This window comes from Neolamprologus brichardi, chromosome 16, assembly GCF_056152115.1.
Source record: "Neolamprologus brichardi isolate AB-2024 chromosome 16, ASM5615211v1, whole genome shotgun sequence".
NCBI classification, from domain to species: domain Eukaryota; kingdom Metazoa; phylum Chordata; class Actinopteri; order Cichliformes; family Cichlidae; genus Neolamprologus; species Neolamprologus brichardi.
The window spans coordinates 20,212,392-20,235,703 of record NC_142119.1 but is presented as its reverse complement, the minus strand read 5'-3'; the positions used below and the strand labels follow the sequence as shown (position 1 = coordinate 20,235,703).

Genomic DNA, 23,312 nt, shown 5'->3' with positions numbered 1-23,312 from the left:
TGGAGCAGAAGAGATGAAAGAAGAAACACTATGAGTGAAGATTTGTGGTATGTGAAGGACAGGTACACTGTATTCAATTTGAATGGAGCTTGTTTGTTTCGATGTTTTCTTTGTACACTATTCCTTTTTTATGACAAGAACTATTACAATGTTTTTAGTGGAAGTACTAGAAAAACATCTCTCTTTGAGCAGCAGGCAATTTGTTTTTATAAAAGACGCACATAGAAATGTCAAATGTTAACAATATGTGGGACAAGGGGACACAATACTGTGCAATCTTACATAAAGTGGGAGTTTTGCTGTAGTTTTAAAACTTCCAGTGTAGAGTAAAAAAGCATTTGGAAAGTTTGCTTTGAGAGCAGCTTTGCCCAAAATGTTGACGATTAAATGTAAATCCTGTTTCTGTTCTTTGAAATTTGCACAAATACTTTGAACACATACCGACATTAATGTCACTGCACAAATCAGCATATTGTACTTCCCGACCTGAGTGTGTGCCTGACTCTGTGACAGTAAATAATCCAGCTTGAATTGCAAAGAGCTTTCTTATCCTTTATTTATTGGATTAAAGTCATCACAAGATTTGAGTACAAAACATTTACAAAGCTTCTAAAACGTCATTCAGTGTGTGCAGACACCTGTTCATCTCTCACTCAATTTATATGATCAGAATTTAAGCAAATACAACCAAAGATATAACAATACATAAGAGATCGGCTTACAAATAGGTTTAGAAAAATATGTAAAAACACGAAGAGAAAGATAACGACATATAAAATAGTATCTCTATATGTAATATTAAGTGAAACCAGGAAGAAGGTTTCGATCCATGGTTTAGTGTATGCAGTAATACTGTGGGTGGTTAGTTCCTGACCAGTAGGTGGGACTAAAGAGCCAAAACGTTCTCCAAGTAAAGGTGGAAAACCGATTTTAGAAGTGTTTTGAAACACTGAAGACAAAGAACATCGTGAAAACAGTTACACAGCATTTGATAAAGTGGTAAAGTCATACATTTTGACGTGTGCTTGAGCTACCTTTAAACTGTCAGTGCGTAATTTTATTTACAAAGCAGCAAACCTGTTGCTAAGTATTTCACGTCTTTGCTTTTGCTTGACATTTCAAGAGGCCTCGATCTTCATCTCCATCCCAGACGGCATCGAGCAGCCAACCAAAAGCGTGGCGACAGTCGAACAACCTCCCGGTGTTTTGAGCAGTAACTGCAGTTACTTTAGTTTTTTGGATGGTTTGATGTCAAAGAGGAAGAAGGCTTCGCCCTCAGATCATGAAGGACTGAGTTTGTTTGTAGTGCTTGAGCTGTAGGGAGCAGAGAGGCATACAGTGACACATTTCCTTTCATTAGCTTGTGCCTGGTGTTATCGGAAACTTATCAACAGTTGCATTCCAAATGAATGCATGCAAAACAAGCCCTGATTTGATAACGAGGCCTTTGATCACTCACGTTGCGGGTGGGAGGAGGATGAGGGTTGTAGGACTTGGTGCTGAAAGGCAAGGGGGAGGGCAGTTTAGTCAACACTTATTATTTTGTAATAATAATAAGGGCAACATGCAGAGCGGAAGAAGAAACACTCACCTTTTTGTTTTCTTGCTCTCTGTTCGAATAAAAAACAAAGAAAAAATTAGTCAATACATGAAAATTTGTCAGTTGTGGTCACAATACCTCAATTCTGGGAGAACTCGAAAATACAGAGATTTGCTCATGTAGTCATTTTTATGTTTAACTGAAGTTTTTGTTATTAGTTCTGTTCGGTCTCTACCAAACCCTTCATGTAGTCACCAAATGGGTCTTTCTGTTATTTGGTGCTAAGTCCGGTTGTGCAAAGACGGTTTATTGGTGAAAACAACTGCTTGCAGGAAACAGTGATAAGAAGAGCAGTAAAACAGTAAATCTGAAAGCAGTAAAATCCAAACAATTGAAAGGTTTTTTTTTTTAGGTAAGGCTTTAAATGCAGGAAGGATTCTTTCATGGGAGCATTTTTAAATGGTGACACTATGTTACTACATATATCAGAGTTGTTTTCTCTGTGCTTCTCACCTTATTGTTGTTTTCAAAACATTAGCATGAGCATTAGCATTACAACCTGATCAGAAGAATAACCAAATACCTTCTGCAAAAACTATTCACTTTAATATGAAAGACTGGCAAAGAGGACCTCTTCCACCCAAATAGCCCTTGGATATTTGATAAAGATACACGTGATTGTTCTCATACTAATTTTGTTTAAAATTAAAGTTTGCATTTGTCAACTCAATCCTGTTCCACAGCCACAGAGGAAATGCATCTAATCTGGTATAAAAAAGTATTTCAACATTTTTTTTTAAAAGAAAATGCTGAATCCGTTCCTGACAGCCTAAAAAAATAGCTGCTCACTCATCTGGTTGCTTGGGTGCAGATCAATAAATTGACATGCACTCTGAGAAACAAGTCCAAATGGATGGACTAAATATAAGTGAAGGTGTGAAAAAACAACACGTTCTCACTACCAAAGCGTAACATTTTACGCTAGGCGACAAATCATCGGCATATTCCACTTTTGGCCACCCAACACATCCCTATATTACAAGTTTGAGAACCGTTTGGAATGAATCTACACATGTATGTTTATTTTACTTAAATCACTTTGGAAAACACTATCTAATATGATTAAGGTGGTGGTTAACGTTAGGATTAAGGTTAGGGTTAGGGTTGGAATACACAGCTGGGTTGTGTGTTACAGCAGGAGTGTCATTCGATTTCATGCACAATCCGGTGCGTAGCATAGGAACGCAGACGGTCACCTTTCGCATTCCCATAGAACGCCTCGGGACGTGACAAATCGTTGGCATATTACACGAATAATGCAGAATTATTACATGACAGGACGCACTGGAGTGTTTTTCTCACACGCCTAAACGGACTCTTTTATCCTGTCTTCCTTCTCTCACCCCAACCGGTCGCAGCAGATGGCCCCGCCCCTCCCTGAGCCTGGTTCTGCCGGAGGTTTCTTCCTGTTAAAAGGGAGTTTTTCATTCTCACTGTCACCAAAGTGCTTGCTCATAGGGGCTCATAGGATTGTTGGGTTTTTCTCTGTATCTATTATTGTAGGGTCTACCTTACAATATAAAGCTCTTGAGGCGACCGTTGTTGTGATTTTGCGCTGTATAAATAAAATTGAATTGAATTGAACACATCTGTGGCAGCACTGCACTACTTACTTTTGCAGCAGCCTCGGTGTCGGCAGACACACACACAGATGCAGCAGAAAAGCATGAACGCTGCCAAACCTGCAGCACCTGCTATTAAAATCGTCATATTCAAAGGATCTGGAAGCAGCAGAATCAGATTTTTTTTAATATTTGGTCTCCAGAGCGTGATGCATAATCACCAGTGAGTACTTTCTTAAAATACTTACAGTCAACAACTTTGAGTTGTTGGGCCACACAGCTCTTGGGCGCCCCCACACTGTTGGAGGACTCACAGCGATACATCCCTGCATCCACCTTGGACACACTTTTAAACTTCTGCTCCAGACAAACAGAGGCAGGCGGCAGGGTACACGAAAGGAATAACAGTTGTGTTTTTGGATCCTTGTATAACATTCTTTACATTATTTTATATTGTATTTGCAAATTTTAGGTAGCACTCACCAGTGTGCCCTTGTTTGTGTCAATGCTGTAAGGAGTCTCTCCTGTGGCTGTTAGTGCCTTGTTGTCTTTGTACCAGCGGTAGGTTGCGGGAGGCACACTCAGCTTGTCCTTACAGAGAAGCTCCAGGCCTGACCCTACAAACACAGAGCTTGGCACGTTGCAGGAAGGGACATGAGGCGGCACTGAGAGGGGGGAAAGACAGAAAAAGGTAAAACTATATATTTTTTAAATATATTATGTATTATGACAACACGAAAGTCTCCCTACAAATGCTTAAAATGTTAACATCTGCATAGTGTAATATCACTTAATAGACTTTTTTAGGCAAAACTAGAGAGGTCTGATGATTCCTCTTGTTATAAATTATGTCAGATTGATGTATTGATCTGGAAGTGCATTTCCTGCAGCCACCAACCAAGTGTCTATTCAGCCAAACATGTTTCCCATACATCACTCCAGAGATATCAGTTAAAGTGAGGCTTTCACATGTGCCAGCTGGGAGGCTGCCAACCAGGAACTCCACCAACAAAAAACAACATTTGCGCGATCATTCTTTTATCTTTACAATGTCCACAAATGACCAACATGTGGCATTGACCTTCACTGAAATCTAACAACGTAAAAGAAACTGTGTGTAGAGTTTTATCACAATATGATGACACGTGTGACTTCACGACTTGTATTAAGAGTGGCAACAGAATTTATCCGTGAAACTCTTGTTTTGCAACCATGTTATTTTTGTGAAAGTATATATGTAATCACCTCAAATGACATTTAGATTTAATAATAATGAGGCTTTTTTTCAATAAGTTGATGAATAATCTTAAAGAAAATTAAACTACACTGGCACAAAACAGTCATGCTGTTGCAACATATCCTAATGGAAGAGATTCTAAAGTTTATAAGAAGTTGTTATTTGCACAATTTCTGTGGTTTGCCAAATATATCTCACAGTATACTCTGTAAACTCGTTACTTCATGCTGCAAACTGCAAAACCCCCAAAATCTAAATTCTCTTTGGAAATGTAAATAAAATGGGAACAATATCAAAGGGCATCCAGAGGTATTTCTATGTGCGTGCTGGCCCTTCACGTGGAAACTAGAAGCTTGGATATTTGTGCTATGGCAGGAATGCATGAACCACTGAGTCGTTATCCTCGAACCTCAGAGAAACAACCATATCTCTTCAAGCAGGAATGCACAAAATAGTCAATTCATTTATAATTTCTGAAAGCTGAGCGAGGCGATGTAGACTTTTGCCTCACAGCCTTGAGTTCAAACTTTCAGTGCAGAGTATATTCACATGTACCGCACAAGGAAGAACACAACATTGTGTGCCTTGATTAAAAGCACATAAAGAATATATATACATTATTATACATTATACAAGTTATGAATCTAATGTTACTTTTCCCATTTTTTCTCATTTCAAGCTGAGGATGTGTCAAAGAAACCATTTCACCTATTTCTAAAAGATACGAAATAGCTCTATTTTCTCTTTCAATGAAATGTCAAAATGGCTTCGACATCACAAAGTTCATCTTGATCTGAAGTGAGATAACCTAACATCCCACATCATATAATACCACACTTCACTGATGGCTAGTGGGTGGCTGGCCTAACATTCATAGCAGCAGGGTGGCTGATTTGATTTCATCTGGCTAGCACTTTTACACATTTAAGTTTTAAAAATCATTGAAACACAAAAAATCAACCTGATTTATTAATAGATTGTCATTTTTAACACCTATGTACTACCAAGCCGCTCGGGTATTGTGTAACAGCTCATTTGCGCTCACCATTTTCGGTGTGATGAACAGCACCGTACAACAAAAGTGGCAGAAAAGATCTCTGGGATTTCATTGGATGTGTCCAAATTCAGGGATTGTGTCCTCAAAAGGACGTAAAGACAGAGACGCACAGAAGCTCTTGGCTGTTAAACTGGACGCTCTACTCTATGACGTGCTGCTCCTGTCACCTAGCAACCATTACAGTAGCAGCTACATGTATCTTGGACAGCAACGTTTGACAGAAATGGAGAAAATCTTTGTTCTATATCATTTTTTTTTTTTTTACCTTAATGGAGAAAATTATGATGTATCTGTTGTTAAATGAACACGACATTTGAATTTGCACAACATTTGTCGCCTCACTGTGATGTAATTAAAGGATGACACACCTTCTGCTTTCAGTTTTGACTTCTTTTCCACATATACGAGCGCCGATGTGGAGGTTTTGCCTGAGTGGAGACAACTGTAAACAGTACAGACCTGTGGTGATTTCACTGTCTGTGCAAAACAACCCATGTGCCAAGCATAATGGAGAGTTCTACTAAAGTTAGCATGCTAATAAAGTCATGGTGGTCCAAAGGTTAATGTAATGGTTCTAATTTTCTATCCAGAGCAGAGCGGATTCAGAGTGGCTGCTCCATGCCATCGAGAAACTGCTTCTATCGTAAATTATTCCACATATTCCACCTTTAACGACTGTCCTCACCCTAATCTGGCAAATCAGGCGAGGGAGGCTTGTGTGAATCGTTTGCAGTTATTTGTGCACTACAGTCACATTTAAAAGATTTGCTGTGAATCCTCCTGATTCCACCAACATGTACATTACTGTTTCACATGTCACATCACAGGAGTTAAGTGCCATTGACTTGCACCCTGAAATAGTTTAGTGTTCACCTCTTAGACAGATCTGCCCTATCCTTATGTACATTTGTAATATATTCATACCAAGAACATTAAGTGTCACAGTGGCCTCTCCGAGGTTGACGTGATCCTCGCTGGCTGTCACCTCACAGCGGTACTCCCCTGAATCTTTCTGAGTGACGGAGTGTATCGTCAGCGTCGCTCCCTCTATCTTAGCCCGTCCAGCGTAAGACCCTAAAGTGCAAAAGATGGAGAATGATGAACAAAGAAAACAATCAAAGCAAAGTGTCAGCAAACATCAAAAAAAGGCCACACAAAATCTTCTTTATTAAATCAGGTTAAGTTAAAAAACAAATGCATACAGTAACTATCTGTCACTCACCTGTGAATTTGTGATTAAAGTAAACAAAAGTCACCCCCTTTCCTTTCTTCTTCCACTCAATTCGAGGGTTCTGATCTTTCTCTGTCTTGAACTCACAGGACAGCACAGCGTCTAAAAGTAAAAGCAAAACAATATTCATCTTTAATCCTTACGTTACTTTTTTTAATGTCTCAAACTAATTGATTTTTACCAACTCATGCACACTCATGACTACGGATGATGTATTTCTTTATTTATATCCATGTATTCTGAAATATATTCTGGTAGTTGCAATTTTCAATAATTATTTGAAAGTGTTCAGTTAACATGAATGTGTTTTTTTAGAGGAGAAAAAGACAGAAATTGGACAATATGATATTAGATGTTTATATCTAGTTTGTTGTTTTCCCATTATTTGGAATTACAATAGGTTAAATATGAAATATATTTTATTAAGATGAAACAATAAGACTGTGGCCATTTTAAGATAGCAGATGTTCAGGAATGTGAAAAACTGCAGTGTTGTAAGGTCTCACCAGTGTGCTCATGAACCTCCACTTTGGGTTTACTGCTGCTTACTGTCACTGATAAACTGACAGGACCTGCAGAAGAGAGAAGATCAGCGTCCTGTGAAAGACCAGTTTTACTCTCAGACCATCGAGTACAATCTTTAAATGTTTACTGGAGCACATAAATGGAAATGTTAAACATCTTTATAGTTTCAGATCAAGGAGCTACATGGTAAACCATCAGAAACAAGAAGCTTACTCATATGTAAACAGGACGTTTGCTTAATGCTTGGTTTTTGTGTGGAAGCAGTCGCACTCACACACATTTGACTTTCCAGTTGAAGCCTTAACGCAAAGTACAGAATAGCACTAATAAACTGTGGGGCTTGAATGTTCTCACAACGCAAAATTTTCTTCACAAGAAAAGTTTCAAACTGCAACTGGTGCCCATAAACATAGTAATACATGCCAACAGAGACAAACAGACACTGAGTGTGGAGCTACATCCTGGTGGTGCCAGGAGCGGTGCTGTGCAGGAATGCAAGTGATGGATGGCCCTCTGACAAGCTGCTTTAAGGCGACCTGATAACCGCCTTCAGTGATCTGTCCCTTCAGCACACGCAATCAAACACCCACGTTTACCTCGACATTAAGCAGACGCCTTCAGAAAGAGATAAAGAGAAAATAATTTAGAGTGACACGCCACCTAAAAAATAAATAAACGCTTGAAATGTGGCTGTAAAATCTGACTTTTATATTATTGGCTAGCAATTTTGCTGGAAATAAAGTTTTTATTGTAGAACTTGGAAGCTTCGCAGAGGTTGCTGTTACAGGATACTCCCTTGACATCACGTAAACTGAAGCGGAGCTGCTTTGTGAAACTTAAATGTGTCACGTGACCATCAGTTGTAAGTGTGCTTTAAGTGAAAAAAAAATAAACATTTGAAAACAGCAGAGAGGAGACTGGTAGTGAAACTGAATTACATAACAAGCTTGTACTTGAGGATTAAAGATGGGGAGAAAGTGGGCTGGAACGGTCCTTCAGTTAACGAGCAGTTAAATCTGATAAACAGATTAATGCATATTACTGACCAATGAGTTAATTTTTCATGTGCTGTAGACTGACAGTATGGATTATGCTCAGTAATAACAAAATAATGATATCCCACAGCCCACTTATGCTTTTAACGCATCTTTTTTTTTTCTTTTTTTTTCTGTTTAACGGTGTAGAAAGTTTCAGTCACTCCGTCCAGCATTTAGCGATACAGAAGAGGAGCGAGCATGAACTGAGTGACATTTTTTAAGTGGCTGGTGATTTCAAATAAAACTTGCAAACAGCTCAAAAAATACGACTAATATGTGGTAAAAACTTACTTAATAACTGCTAATAAATGTATAGTTGTAAATGTGAGAGATGGAGAAAGATGTAAGAAAAGAGAGGACAAGAAGATTTTTAAGGGTAGGAAATGGTCATTAAGTGAAATCTGTTTAACTTGAAACTTGAAATTTAAATCTTACATACAATGTCCTAATTGATTTTAGAGTTTTTAAACCCGGTTTTGAAACTATATATGTGATAAACTAATTGAAGCTTACAAATCCTATGCTATTCAAAGGTTGCGTGAAAATACCAGGCAGTCTGGTAAAGTTTAGTGTTGGCTAAACCGGTACGTTTGCAGTATTGTAGTGACGTTTACTGGTGCACAGCAGGCTGTGTTGTCCGTGGGCAATGTTAGGATGTATATCAAGGGAAGTAAACATCAGTTTATTTTTAACATGATGATTCTGCTTAGACTCGCTTTCTGAATTCTAACTTTTATATTAGCTGGATTGTTTCAACAGCTGAAAATCAGAAACCTTTGCTTATATCTTGTTTTTAAAAAACAGTTAACATTAATGTAGCAGCACAGGTCAGCTGATTAAAACCTCTACAGATTAAAAAAAGGAAACTCTATTGGAGCCCAAAAAACATCATATTGTAACTTATTTCTTAGTAATTCTTTTTCCAATGCTACACACAAACTTGGAGATTCCTCCACCTGCCAAATCCCACTTTAACCCCTGACTAGCGATGCATGTTTCTTGTGTGGCACACTCTGTGTGTGTGTGTGTGTGTGTGTGTGTGTTGCACACAAAGCCATTCTTTATGACAGTAACCTTACCCTTCTCAGCTGGCATAGCATACACATGCACAGGCATCTGTAAAACACACTTGTGAGGATCTCTGCTGACTGATCCTGAACACCCTGCACTCTTTTACTTTTATTTTAATGCAGAATGCATAATAATGGGTGTTTTAACACTACATATTTCATTTTATTCAAATGTACACTTGAAAAACCTAAAATGTAATCCACTTATACTATAAAAAAAAAGTTAGGTGTTTTAGGGTTTCTGCTGTTTTAAGGAGACATTGTAACCTAACTGAAAAACCACCTATGATACCTCCGGTGCAGTAATGAAAAAAATATTTTCAGAGTATATTAAAAGGCATTTCTTCGGCAGTGTGTCTAAACAAACAGATTGTAATCGTTTCATCTCTACAGGGACTTTTGGTCCTCACATGTAAATACAAGAAAGAACGTCAAAGACGCAATTAACTGTGTAAAACATGTTGTTTGGACGGCAGCCTTTGGCCTTTAAGATTCCCACAGCAGCATCAAATGCATTTTTTCTCAGATACCAACTGCTTTTTCATCTCAGTCCAATTAACAACTAAGGGTCAGTCAGGGGCTATCTTCCCTGAAACTCTGGGATCTCAATCTCCTCCGCGGGGGTCACGTGATCCGTCTCATCAGCCCGTGGATCTCGGGTTCAAACAGCATCAGAGCGGGTTCAGTGTAAACATGAAGCCCAGCCACTCCCTGCACAGTCTCTACCCCCACTGCACTCCCCAAACACATCGCACCTCCTCCGCGCTGTCTGTGAAATCACGCACAAGCTCTACAACTCGCACACTAATAATCAATCAATAAATATCAGAGCCTCGTAAATGCCCGTTTTGACACTTAGCCTACATGCAGTCGTTTCTAAAGTTGTTAATTTGCCCAGAATTACATTTTGTTTCAGTGGCCTCTTGCAGCTTAATAAGATAAAACTTGAGTTGCATAATCACGTAAGACGATGGTATGTGTTGTTTTCTTTAGTAAAATAAAGCAGGTCCTTAACTGTTATATTGCAATAAAATGAAAGAAAGAGGAGAAAATGCATAATTACATATTTATAAGTCTGTAAAAAAGGTCTGACATTAAAATAAATAAATGCATAAAACATGTGGTTCAACCTCACATCGCGTATGAATACATGTTTGCACTATTACTGTGTATAAATGTAACGTAAAAATTGGCTGACTCTAAAAGCTACACACACACTCTGATTAAGTATCAAAACAGAAATTGTTGAAGTTTTGAACACAATAAAAAGCTCACTGTGCAAAATGGTGATGAGCAGAGGCAGCGCCAGCATCTTCATGGTTTTTCTCGGGTGTCGGAGCTCTTTCCTGAGGTCTGTCGGTGTCCGTGGGACTGGAGCAGATGAGTTTTACTCTAAACTCTCTGCAGCTTCTTCAAGTTTCATGTGCAACGGCCACGTGCGCGCTCACGTATCCCGGACAATTTACGGGGCGCGTGCACAAGTTCAGGGTGACCACCCCCTCTTCTCAGACAAAGCTCTCAGAGGAAACATGAGCCTTTCTTTCTGACAGGGGGACCTGCCCGGCTGTAGTAGTATCAAGTAATAGTAATGAGAAAGGAAGCTTTTGAATGGTTTCTTCAGCCATTAAACACAAACGCGTTTGAGGATTGATGAACACGAAACACATTTTATTAACTAAATTGTCACCAAGCTCTCTGGAACTTTTTTGTACATCACATCATTTTGTAGTCTCTAGAGACCACAGACTGTATATAAAAGATGGAAATAGATACCATTGGGGTCACACATTGGCTTTGTTCGTCACACTTTGAAGCGTCAGCCTAAAGGGCTTTAAAATCCCTGTGAACATTTCGTGAGTCAAAATATTTTTCGGACTCACGTATTCTTAATGCAGCAGTTCAACTGATCATGTCATTTCACTGGCATTTATTTTTTGTAACCAACTGAGATTTTTCCAATTTTTTGTGTCATATCAACAAGTGCGCTCATAGGCTCTCTGAAAGGATTTACCTGCCTCCACAGATGTGCTCCCAAGAGTTCAAACTGGAACACTGAAACATATACGAAAGCGGTCATGATCCAGCTTCAACTGCTGGATCAAACTATGAAATTCTCCCTGTTGCTGCCGTCTCGTGAAAATTGGATGAAACCAGAATCCCCATTTCCTCCTTTTCTTGTTTAAGAACATGTTGGGTTTCTTGTGTTGGGTGTGTATATAACTCCATTCCGATCTGTAAAATTGAGAATTTCATGTTGATTTTTCACGTGTTCAGTGTATAATGGCCTTTAGTTTTACCTGCTGCCATCACAGTATTTTGACACCATATGTGAGCGGGTGAATTTGATTGAGAGGGTTGACTACTAATTTATCCACTAATGCTAGCTAGCAAGCTGAATCATTTTTTCCCAGTCAGGCAACAAAGAAACATCAAAATAATATTTACATGTTTGTTTGTTTGTTTTTAAAAAGTCAGTTTTGCCATTTGCTGACCAATATAGGGTTAGCCACTAATGATGACTTAGACCTCAGGGGGTTAAAAGGTTCCAATAGCAACAGTTTAGTGACTGCAGAGGTGAAACCTGCTGACAGCTGCCTGGTCTGGACAGTCAAAGCAGCCACACCAAAACTCTAGTATCAAAGTGGACAAATTATAGAAAAACATTTTCCCAAAATAAAGTTGTTATGAAAAGGAGGAAGTAGCTATAGATACCAAAACTTTAGGAGCCGACTTCAAGTGGGCCTGACACGTCAACGTTGGCTTCAGTTTCTAGCACTTAAGGTTGTTGCTTGGTAGAGACAAACGACTGAACGAAAGCTAAAAATTACTGGATGTACATTCATCGTGTAAATAATTTTTATATGTTATTTATCCTTTACACAAATATGAGTGAGAGCAGGAATGAAAACATGGACCATTTAAAGTATACAGATAACTGTGTTTTTGTTTGTCAACTCCAAAAGATATGATCTTTGATTGATATGATCACAGGACAGGTATCTTAAGTGTCAGTTGGTGGAATGTGCTTTGTCTCATGCACATTTTGAATCAATGATCAATGAACAATTATTTATTTAAAGCTAAACTTTGAAGAAACTGTGAAGCTGGGTTCAACAAAGAGCTCCAGACTCTGTCATTAAATCATTGTGATTTATCTGTAAAGAACAGAATCTCACGCAGTCAAATTGTTAAATCTGTTTTTCTCTGTATCTATGAAGCGCCTTGAGGTGACTTTTGTTGTGATTTGGCGCTATATAAATGAATTAAATTGAATTGAATTGAAAATTAAATCTTCTAACAGGATAATCAGTAAGCTGAACCACAGCTAAACCCAGGATGCCAAGCAGTCACAGCAGTCGGCTGGTTTGGTTTTAGTTGATGTCTTGCACGCTTTACGCATTGACGTTGAGTTTCCTCCTTCTCAATGAAAGACAACATGTTTTAAAGACAGTTTTGTTCCAGCAGCCATCACTCTGATGGACGAATCATAGCTTTGGTATCCTTCACGATTCTGTGTGAATTCTCTATTACCCTTATCATCCAAAACCTACCTGGCCCTGCATGAAAAAACAGCTGCCCCCTAAAACTAATAACTGTTTGTGCCAACCTTGGAAGAAAGACCTGCAATCAATAACTGGCAATGACTCTTTCACGTCACTGTGGAGTATTTTTGGTCCATTCTTCTTTGCAGATTGCTTTAATACAGCCACATCAAAGGGTTAAGTTTGTCGGTCATACCAAAGCACCTTAATCTGATTTAAGTCCAAACTTTGACCTGGCCGCTCCAAGAACCTTCATTTTATTCATTTATTTATGTTTTGAGACATTGAAAGCGGGCTTGCTAGTGTTTTGGATCATTGTCCTGCCGTATAAGCCAAGGGACCCAAACTAATGGTTGGACATTCTCCTTCAGTATTTTCTGGAAGAGAGCAGAATTCATGGTTTCATCCTGAAGCAGCAAAGCAGCCCCAGACGATGCCCCAGATGATGTTCTTTTATGATATTCTGTGTTAGCTTTACACCAGATGTGACGGGACTCAAACCTTCCTTAAAGTTTAATTTTGTCTCATCAGTCCACAGAATATTTTCCCAAAAGTCAAATCATCAAGATGTTTTTTGGCAAACGTGAGACGAGCCTTTATGGAGTTTTTTACTCAGCAGTGGTTTTCTCCTTGGAAATCTCCCATGGATGAGACAAATGAGGCCTGCAGTTCTTTTAGATGTTGTTCTGGGTTTTTGTGTGGCCTCCTAGGTGAATTGAAAGTGCGCTCTTGGAGTAATTTTGGTAGGTTAGCCACTCCTGGGAAGGTTCACCACTGTTCCAAGTTTTCTCCATTCATGAATGATGGCTCTCACTGTGGTCCACCAGAGTCCCAAACATGCAGCAACTCCAGAATTGCAGTTGTAGAGGTAACTGTACTGTAAAGGGCTCTGTTCATGAAAGGCCTTTATATAGTACAAATAAATGTATTTGATGCCTTTGTGTTTCTACTTATTTTAAGTATTTCTTGGGAACATGTAATCCTTTGCCTGAATATAAAGAATGGAAATCACAGAGGTTGGAGTTTTCCATATGTCTGCAGTGATGAGCCTAAGTCGGAGAGAAGTGGCAGCTGCTGCTGAGCTACTGTGTCTCTGGCTATTAGGTTTCTCACCACCAGCGCCCACACAACGGCACATTGTCACTCATTCTGGTTAATGTGCACACATGCTTACATTTGTGGCCATATGCACACACAAAGACACACACGGGGGACATACATCCAGACACGTGTGTGTAAGTACACACAAAGAGAAACAGTGAAACACTAACTCCCTAAATCTCAGCTGCAACACCTGTTCACAATCGACAGTCCCAGCTGCTCTGCTCAGAGCGCGACACACTGATGTCATGTAACACACACATGCACATGCATAACAGCACATCTCAGCAACCACTGCTCACTTTACACAAACATACAGAAACAAAGTCAGTCAGATAGTGAATCTCAGAGGACGGGTGACTTTCAAATGCACGGTGACCTTTGATAACAGCCAGCGGAGCAGCTGTCCACCTCACACTTTACTACAACAAAAACCTGATTTGTTCATTGTAAGAGCATAACCAAGAGATGCTTCAGGGAAACCTGCTTCAGCTATAACTGTAAGTTTTATTAAAAAGCAAAGTTTTAAACATATTCTTAAAAGTAGAGTGGTTTTCTGTCTCCTGAACCCAAACTGGGAGCTGCCAACGTTATCAGAGATCCCAGTTCTGTTTTGTTGATATCACTCAAACTAACAACCTTGAGCCACACTATGAGATCAGGACTGTCGCTGTGCTCACCCTTGCTCTCATCACAGAGTTTCTGAAATATTAAATAAAGTCATTCATACAAAAAACAAAGAGAGACTGCAACAATCCCCATGGTGTTCAGCGTAAGAGTATCTAACATACTCTTAGAAAGCAGCAGTCTACTGGCCGACGATCTCTTTCTTAATAAATCAAACAGCAACATTCAGCAACTTGTAAAACCTGAACATGTCACAGAGGATCAGGATTTGACTACAGTCCATGAAAATTGAGCGACACAGCTGCCATTTAATGTTTTGCTTTGGTTTGGTGGAAACTGAATGGAGTGAAAATCCAAGTGACAACAGGTGCACTGGAAAGGCAACAACACGACAAATCTCCCAAAAAAGGGAAAGGCTTTGAAGCTGGTGGCCACAGACTGGCTCTTTTCTGACTGATTTTTCTCTACTTTTGCTTTCTGTTATTGTCTGTCACTGCTGGTAATATGAGACCACAGATAGTGCAGCTCCTCCAGGATGTCACATCCATAGGTGCCTGACATGTTTCGGTTGGATAAACTGTAATTGCTTCCATTAAATCCATCAGAGATTTCCCTTCATTTGCATTTTTTTTTTCCGACTGACTACTTAAAGAAAGTCACTGTAAGGGTGTGAGAACCTTTTCCTTAGATGTGCATTATGGGGTTCACTGCTTTTTGCTGTATTGTTGTATGCTTTAATGGTAGACGTGCAGAGAATGAGAATGAAAAGCCTAAAAACATCAAAACAAGCTCTATATCTGATAAACACCTTTAGTTTTTACTGTGAAGGGATGAAGATATTATATTTGCATGTAAACTAGATGGAGAATATTTACACTTCGTTGCACTGAATATTGATTTTATTTGCTTTTACTGCAAATTAAAAGCACTGGTCCTGATTTTGTGGCATCCAAGAGAGAAAATGATAATAGTAATAATAAATTAATAATCAGTATCTGACTGTGTGGTGGGTTATTGTGGAGACACATGACAATTATTTCTGTACAAACTTTTGATGTTATAGCTTGTAAGGTTAGCTTGTTAGGTAAATATCAACATGCCTTACTAGGAAACTATATACTTTTATACTGTATTTCTTTAAGACAGTCTTCAGTTTTTACTACTCAGTTGTAAAAGGCTGATGAAGTACTGTCGTCACCCTGATGTGTGCGTGGGCATCATGGACGCCTGAATTTGTAAATACGATAACTCCAGAAGGAAGTCATCTATTTTCAAAGTGATAACATTGGTTTAGCTACTAAAAATCTTGTAAGAGTTTGAAGCTCAGCGATGCTGAACTCAATGTCATGCTCAACGTTCTAGGATTTTCACATTTATACCAAAGACGCGTTTACTAGGAGGCTTAGAGATAACACCGGCATCCGCCAATATTTCTTTATATCTGTTGTCAAGCACGCTTTTTGTTCTACTTCCGAAAACTATCAAAGTCCAACCAACAGATAAACAAGCAGTTTACGTTTTCAGTTTTTATTTGCTCACGTGTCAGGCATCGAAAACAAGCGCACGTGAAAACAGTGATCAGATTTCATGTCTCTTACTGACATCATTTATTACTCTGATCTGTTTGGAGGTCAGACCTCTGAATCAAGTCTGCGGCCCTGAACAACATGAACTTTATACTTCGCCAGAAGGAAACAAAGAAAAAAAAACAGCACTTTAGACTAGATAAGGGAGGGAGACGACCCACCTTTATGAGTTTATGGGAAATTTAAATGAAATGGGAGGGACTAACACTATTCATAAAGATTCAAAGTGCACAAGCCAACAGTTGAAACCCAGATGCTAAACATTAATGGTCAATCAGTTTACAGTCAATGAAACAGTTTTACAGATTTTGACATCTAGATGAAGATGAAGACACTAGTGCTGCTCTCACTGAGCCTTGCAGGTAAGAGGCTGCTCGAGGGTGACCGATCTGTGCTCTTTACGGTCTTTTTCTCCTAAATAGCTGAGATCAATTTAGATTTGAAGTAATTTGTAAGATGTAATCAATCAAATGAAAACATTTTATTCACTCATTATGAGCTGCTTTCTAGGTGTTATATTGATATAACAGCTAGTAATGATTATGTTGCTATTTTTAATGGGTTAGAACATTTATGACTTCAGTTATATAGTGTTTCAAAAACAAAGCTGGGTTGAGGATTGTTAGCTATTGAACTGAACAGGCCTACCAGGCTCCCCCACAATTAGAAGGTAGATCACCACCAAAAAAAAAGCCACAGCATTTGTTATTAAAGTGTGATGTCTGTGGGATTTCTTCAGTAATTATTCAACTATTTTCTCTTTGCAGTGGCTCTGGCATTGCCAGCACTACCCCGTGGTGTGGAAAAAAGTCCAGTTTTAACTAAAGAAAACCAGCTCCCTCTGCTGGGAGACTCGGTTCCACTGCAGGGTCATGTACAGGTGGAGAATCCCGCACCACAGGCCGTATTACCCCCCAAAGAGCAGCAGGAAAAAGTGGCTGAAGAAGACCTGAAGCAGAATGTGGCAGAACTAGAGGTTAAAGTAAAGCCAGATGAAGAGCAAGAGGTGAAAGCAGAGCCTGAGGCTGAGGCTGAGGTGGAGAAAGCAGGTGAAGTGGAACTAGAAGTCAAAGTGAAGCCAGAAGTTAAGGTGGAAGAAAAGTCTGCAGCACAGCAAGAAGTTAAATCAGAAGTTCCTGTGGAAGCTGAGGCTCAAATGGCTGGTGTGAATCCAGAAGGTGAGGGTGACCAAGAGCTCAAAGATGACCCCGAGTTCCAGGTGGAGGCTGAGGTAAAAGTTGAGCCAGATCAACTTCTAATGGAGCTAGAACCTGAGGAGAAGCACACGTTAGATGAAGAAAATTATCAGGAGCCTATGCAGCTTCAAGCTGACTCTGGTCTGGAAGAAGAAGAAGAAGAGTACGAAGAAAAGGTAGAAGAAGCAGAAGAAGAAAGTCACAATGACATGGTGGATGAGTTAGAGCCTCTAGATGATGACAACTTGTTTGAATCAGAACTGACAGAAGAAGAAAAGGCTGCAAATGCACAATTTCAGAGTCAAGAGTTACTTGTTGAACCTGAGTCAGAGGAGGAGGATGAGGAGGCGAAAAATGAAATGGTGGATGAACCAATCATGGAGTTAGAGCCTCTAGATGATAATAGCCCAGCTGAACCTTTGCCAGAAGAGGAGTTGTTCATGAGGAAGCGGGACTATGCTTTAGATCAAGAACCAGTGATGGAACTGGAGCCTGAGATGATGGAAAAGCCTTTTCAAAATCCTGGTATCTTGGAAGAAGGGCCAGCGCTGGACATAATGGAGCAGCCAGTGTCACTTATGGAAAACTATTTTCCAAATGAAGAAGCTAAGATGGCGGCGAGGCCTGAAGAACAGGAATCTCCACGTGCAGGGGAAGAAAAATCACTAGTGCAGCTCTATGGAGAGCCAGAAACAAAAGACCAGATTGAGCCTGATGATGGCGAGCCGACTGGTCTGGTGTCAGAAGAAGAAAATCAAGATTTGATGGAAGCCACAAAAGAAAATCGTAGCAGGTTCAAACGAGCCATGCAAGGTAAAACACCCACACTGAATATGCACAAAGAAAGTAATTAGAGTGACAGAAATGTAGTCATATGTGCATATTCTGAGGCCAGCTAAATTACTAAATGTTGTAATCTCGATTTTCACCACAGGGCGGCGCTCTTGCCCTGGTGTGGTACTAGGAGAGAAGTGTTACCAGTTCTTTAAAGAGCCAAAGACGCCTGCAAATGCTGAGGTATTCATGCATCCTCTGTAATTCCATTTAAGCACCAATGACTCCATATACACTCAGAAAACTCTGACATTAATGTGGATCTTTCACTGTTTCCTTTTTAGCTTTTTTGCCAAACGTTTCCCGGTGGCCATCTGGCCTCCATCACAAGCAATCACAACCACGCTGAGCTGATGAAGATGATACTGAAGGAAAATGGAGAGTATACGCGCACATGGATTGGAGGGCTTCGATTTCTAGACGTATGTATTTTGAGCTGAGGATCTGTGGAGGTCTTGAACCTGTTGAGCGCACAAAATAATGATTTGCCTTTGTATTAACTGCACTATGAGACCTTGTTCGTGTCCCTGATGTGTTGTATCTAGAGACTCATTATGTTAAACTACTGCTCATGATTAACTCTCATTAATCGTTTGTTACATGTCAGACTGGTCGCTTCATCTGGTTGGATGGGTCCAAATGGGACTACGCTGATTGGCTGCCAGGGGAGCCCAATAACACAGCAAATAAGGAGAACTGCCTGGAAGTTCTGCCTCGGGGTATGAGTCGGTTTACTCCAAGATGTTTATTTTAGTTAATTTTGCTCCATTTGTGTTAATTCATTTTTGTTTTTAGCATTTTTTTAGCCTCACTAACGCACAGATGCCCAGTGTTACAAAGCTGAAAGAAGCCCAAAATACATAGGTGGTGCTTGTGAAAATTTATGCGGAACAATTCTGCAATCTAGGTGCAATCTAGCTCCTAAAACAGTGTTTATCTGATTATACTTACAGGGACATTCTTTCTTTCTGTCTTTCTTTCTTTCTTTCTTTAAAAGGATAATCTGTCTGTGTTGTTGCAAATTATGCAAAAATGTGCAGTTATGTTAGTTAAATCAAACTTTTCCCAAACTCATAAGATCTCTCTGAATTAATTATTCAACCTGAGTTCAGTCAGTAAGAAGTTATGTTGCTGAATAAATATGATTAATGTATTCAATAAAGCTGAACTGATCTCACATTAATTTATTAGACACACTTACTTTATTTCTTACCCCGTGTTTGTCCGTCTTTTTCAGGAAATGGGAAGTTTAACGACTTTACATGCTGGGAACCCCAGGCTTTCATCTGCTCCTATTACAATTAGTTAATGTACAGTGAGGTGTTTTTCTTATCCTTGTCAGATGTTGAGTGCTGAGTTTGAACCTTTTTCCCCTTTACTTGCAGTTTATCTCAAATGTGAAAGTAAATGATTAGAAACCATGAACTGTCAGCATCTGTTAGTCACGGGACTCTTCATTTACCTGCATTAACCTCAGTTAGGACGGCTCTGGTTATTTCACATTTGAAAGTAAATTTTTTGTAAATGAGTCCCATCCACCGTTTTGTTTAAATGCAATATTGCCTATTTGGTATTTAGAAATATAATAAATAAATAAATAAGTCACATTTAATAAAGTTAGACAAAATGTATGGACAATGTTGTTTTTGATACAGCTTATTGTGTAAATAAAGGAAATTTGATATTTTATTCTTGAGTTTTTCATTATTACCATCACACTTTAAGTATAGTTAAAGTATAGTGTTGTGGTATAGTCAGTGTGTTATTATTAAATGCTTTTTTTTTTTTCTTGTTTCTTACTGTGCTTTATCATTTGTATACATAATTGTATAAGCACTCACCTACCAGTTTATTAGGTACATCTGTTCAAATTTTTGCTAAATTAAAATATCACCCAGTCATGTGGGAGCAAGTAGACTGGGTCAAGACAGCCTGCTGTAGTTCACACCGAGCATCATAACAGGGAGGAGAGGTGATTTCAGCACCCATCTCTAAGGTTTACAGAGAATGGTCCAAAGAAGAGAAAATATCCAGTGAGCTGCAGTTCTCTGATGTAAAATGCAGTGTTGATGCCTAAAGTGAGAGGAAAATGTCCCGACTGCTTTGAGCTGATAGGAAGCCTGTGTATGAACCAGTGTATGCAGAAGAGCATCTCTTAAAGCACAACAGATAGAACCTTGAAGTGGACGGCCTAAAGCAACAGACAGTCACACCTGTCAGCCAAGAACAGGAAATGAGGCTACAATTCATACAGTGATGCCTCGTCCAATGAGTCTCGATTTTTTGCTGCAACATTCAGATGTAAACAACATGAAAGCATAGATCCATCTGTCTTATATCAATGGTTCATGCTGCTGAGGGTGGTGTAAATGTGTGTGGGATATTTAAAGGCCACACCTTATCTGTGGCTTTTAAACAATTGTTTCTGACCATGTCCACCCCTTTATGACCACAGGGTATCCATCTTCTGATGGCTGATTTCAACAGGATAACACACCACGTCACGTGTAAAATGATTTCGGACTGGTTTCTTAAATATGAGAATGAGTTCACTGTACTCAAATGGCCTCAACAGTCACCACATCTCAGTCCAACAAAGGAGTTTTCACATGCAGTGGAACGGGAGATTCACATCATGGATGTGCAGCTGACAAATCTGCAGCAACTGTGTGATGCTGTCATCTCAGTATGGACCAAAATCTTTCCATCACAATGCTGAATCCACAGTCAACTCTCATTTCATATACTTACATAAGAAGTTTACACAAAAAAAGTAATAAAAACATCTACATTGTGCCATTTGTTACTGCATTATTAATAATAACAATATTACTATGAAAAAAAGTGTTTTTGAAGTAGAAAAACCTGAAAATTTGACTAGAAGCCCTGATAATTAAAACCAGTTTTTATGTGGAGGTTTGGGGATTTCGCACACCTTTTTGTCTGTCAAATGCAGAAACCAATAAATACTTTTTGTATACTCTGGACACTTTAATAAAATCCCTGAAAATGTGACTCGAGACAGCTGTGAGTTTATGTGGCAAATGAATTAATACTAATGCCACAGTCTTGCAATAAATCTCACAAATGATAAAGCTGTAAATGGGGCTTTTCTTCAGTACTTGAGTGCTCAAAGCCCTTTATATAATATGAGTAATTCCCCTATTGACACACGTTCATACAAACACACAATCTAACATTCACACACTCACACACAGTGAATGCATCAGGAGCAACTGGGGTTTCAGTATCTTGCCCGCGGATGCTTTGGCATGCAGATTGGAGCAGCGAGGGTTCAAACCACCAACCTCCCAATTAGCAGAAGACCAACTGTAAGCCAAAGCCACTGCTTGCAATGTAGAGACATGCATAACCCTATCCAGAATCCAAAAATACATCCTTGATAATGACCATAAAACTGAATAAGAATTTTTCAGCAAAGCTGAAGAATTCAGACCTTTCAAACGCACGACTGAATGCAGGACTGTCACACAACATCGACTGTAACGAGATGCTCTATTTGACTGTCGTCAGTCAAGGCAGCATTGCAAAGTGAGAATGAGGTTTAAATGAACCTCCAGCACATCCAAGGCCCATATATGGCAACCTCAGCAACCCATGAAGACCCTAAGAGAGCAATTTGTTCTTGTGCCCAGAATCTTTCAGGGGGATAAAAGCTGTTCACATTCAGATTCCAAAAATCATGTTCAATACCTCCATCATTTCTGTCTGCTTAAATGTTTGATTACGTTCTTCTGTCACAGAGGCATCCAGACACAGTGAGTACCATTCTTAACTACACCCTTCAAAATAACAGGGAGCTTAGCGCCCATTAAGTGATGTATTCACACAATCACGCTGCACACGTGGCTACTGTAAGCCCGCTGCAGCTCACGTGCTGCTGTGTGTGATGGTGACTCATTTTCCGCTGGCCTACACAAGCTTTTCCTGACCTTTAGACACGGAGGTGAGGATTACCAACCCTAAGGTGATGACTGGCAGCTATTTATCCTTCTCTTATATTTGCTGACTGCTCCGCCACCATACTCACACACTATTATCAATATTCAAAAAGATTCAGCTCAGCATTGCATGAGCTATCATTTGACAGCTGAGCCTTGGTAATTCTCTTTTGTTCCCCACCAGGAAAAATGGCTTTCCCTGGAATTAAGAGATCCCAGTTGAATGTGTATCTTTGATCTATTAATAGAGAGCTATCTCCTAAAGATTTGCCAAGCATTGTTTGGCTTCATAACAGACTGAGTACATTATCGGCTATGGTTTATCGTCATTAGGAGGCAGCTATACACACAGAATTTCATCAGTAGTGATTAATAAATTAAATCCAGTGGGTTGGGCGACATAATGCCGCCCTGCTGTGATGGAAAGCTCCAAATACTTTGACTCATTACCTGTGTTGCTGTTTAGATGACAGTGACTGAGTGTTGGTTGTTACCGTCTGTCAGTTCAAGTCATTTTCTAACCTCATGCGGCACAACCAGCTGTTTCCTTGCCGCTCTGAGTGTACACTCATGCAAGGCTGTGAATCCTCCCACCTAAAGCTCTACAGCCCGGCTTACAGCTACTTGGTACAGTGAATACCCCTGTATCCATGGTCAGCCTGGACTCCACCGCTACGACAAAAACAGACTCCGAGCAGTGTTTACAGCACTCCCTTTTATAGAGGTGATGCATACCAGCACTAATCTGTGTACTAAATTCATCGGTGTTCATCATGTCATCATGTTTTGCTCTGAATGACATTTCTAAACTGCCAGATAACATCACTAGATTTTAGCAAAATATATAAAAATATATCCACAAAACTAAAGCAGTATTTTACAATATATTTTCATTTTTGAAGGCTTTCAATTTTGAGAACCTTTTGTGAGTAAACCAGTGGTTTGATAACGTTAATAAAGTGTTTACCATTAGAATAAATGAAAGTAAGTCAGCATGTTAAATTTCTTTACTCAAATCTGATTTACCTCCTAATAGTAATGGACCTTTATGTAATGGATCCACTTTATATATTTTTATCAGAATTCTGTGATTTTAAAATGCTGAGAAAATGTAAAGGAGGTAGCACGGTGGCAACATTGTTAGC

General features: G+C 39.4%; 2 protein-coding genes across 2 annotated transcripts; one reads left to right on the top strand and one right to left on the bottom strand.

Annotated features, from left to right (window-relative positions):
• Nucleotides 1-546: 546 nt before the first annotated feature.
• Nucleotides 547-10,737, bottom strand: jam2b (junctional adhesion molecule 2b). The gene is made up of 10 exons (XM_006788266.3): nt 10,595-10,737; nt 7,194-7,259; nt 6,679-6,789; nt 6,381-6,530; nt 3,646-3,827; nt 3,411-3,519; nt 3,214-3,321; nt 1,592-1,610; nt 1,460-1,499; nt 547-1,314 (listed from the first exon to the last, which is right to left on the bottom strand). Exons 1-10 carry the CDS (start codon nt 10,635-10,637, stop codon nt 1,276-1,278), a joined length of 867 nt encoding a protein of 288 aa, XP_006788329.1. The 5' UTR covers nt 10,638-10,737; the 3' UTR covers nt 547-1,275.
• Nucleotides 10,738-16,494: 5,757 nt separating this feature from the next.
• On the top strand, nt 16,495-19,803 carry LOC118454030 (uncharacterized). Its single transcript, XM_035906704.2, has 6 exons — nt 16,495-16,537; nt 16,943-18,184; nt 18,306-18,388; nt 18,490-18,627; nt 18,813-18,924; nt 19,443-19,803. Exons 1-6 carry the CDS (start codon nt 16,495-16,497, stop codon nt 19,508-19,510), a joined length of 1,686 nt encoding a protein of 561 aa, XP_035762597.2. The 3' UTR covers nt 19,511-19,803.
• The last annotated feature ends 3,509 nt before the right edge of the window (nt 19,804-23,312 follow it).

Bases quoted from the DNA above. Each gene is read 5' to 3' on its own strand.
- jam2b (XM_006788266.3), bottom strand. From the start codon at position 10,637: ATGAAGATGCTGGCGCTGCCTCTGCTCATCACCATTTTGCACA. The intron at 7,260-10,594 runs GTGAGCTTTTTA...TCTCTTCTGCAG, and splicing joins GCTCATCACCATTTTGCACA to GTCCTGTCAGTTTATCAGTG. The intron at 6,790-7,193 runs GTGAGACCTTAC...TTTTACTTTTAG, and splicing joins GGAGGTTCATGAGCACACTG to ACGCTGTGCTGTCCTGTGAG.
- LOC118454030 (XM_035906704.2), top strand. From the start codon at position 16,495: ATGAAGATGAAGACACTAGTGCTGCTCTCACTGAGCCTTGCAG. The intron at 18,185-18,305 runs GTAAAACACCCA...TTTTCACCACAG, and splicing joins GTTCAAACGAGCCATGCAAG to GGCGGCGCTCTTGCCCTGGT. The intron at 18,925-19,442 runs GTATGAGTCGGT...CGTCTTTTTCAG, and splicing joins CCTGGAAGTTCTGCCTCGGG to GAAATGGGAAGTTTAACGAC.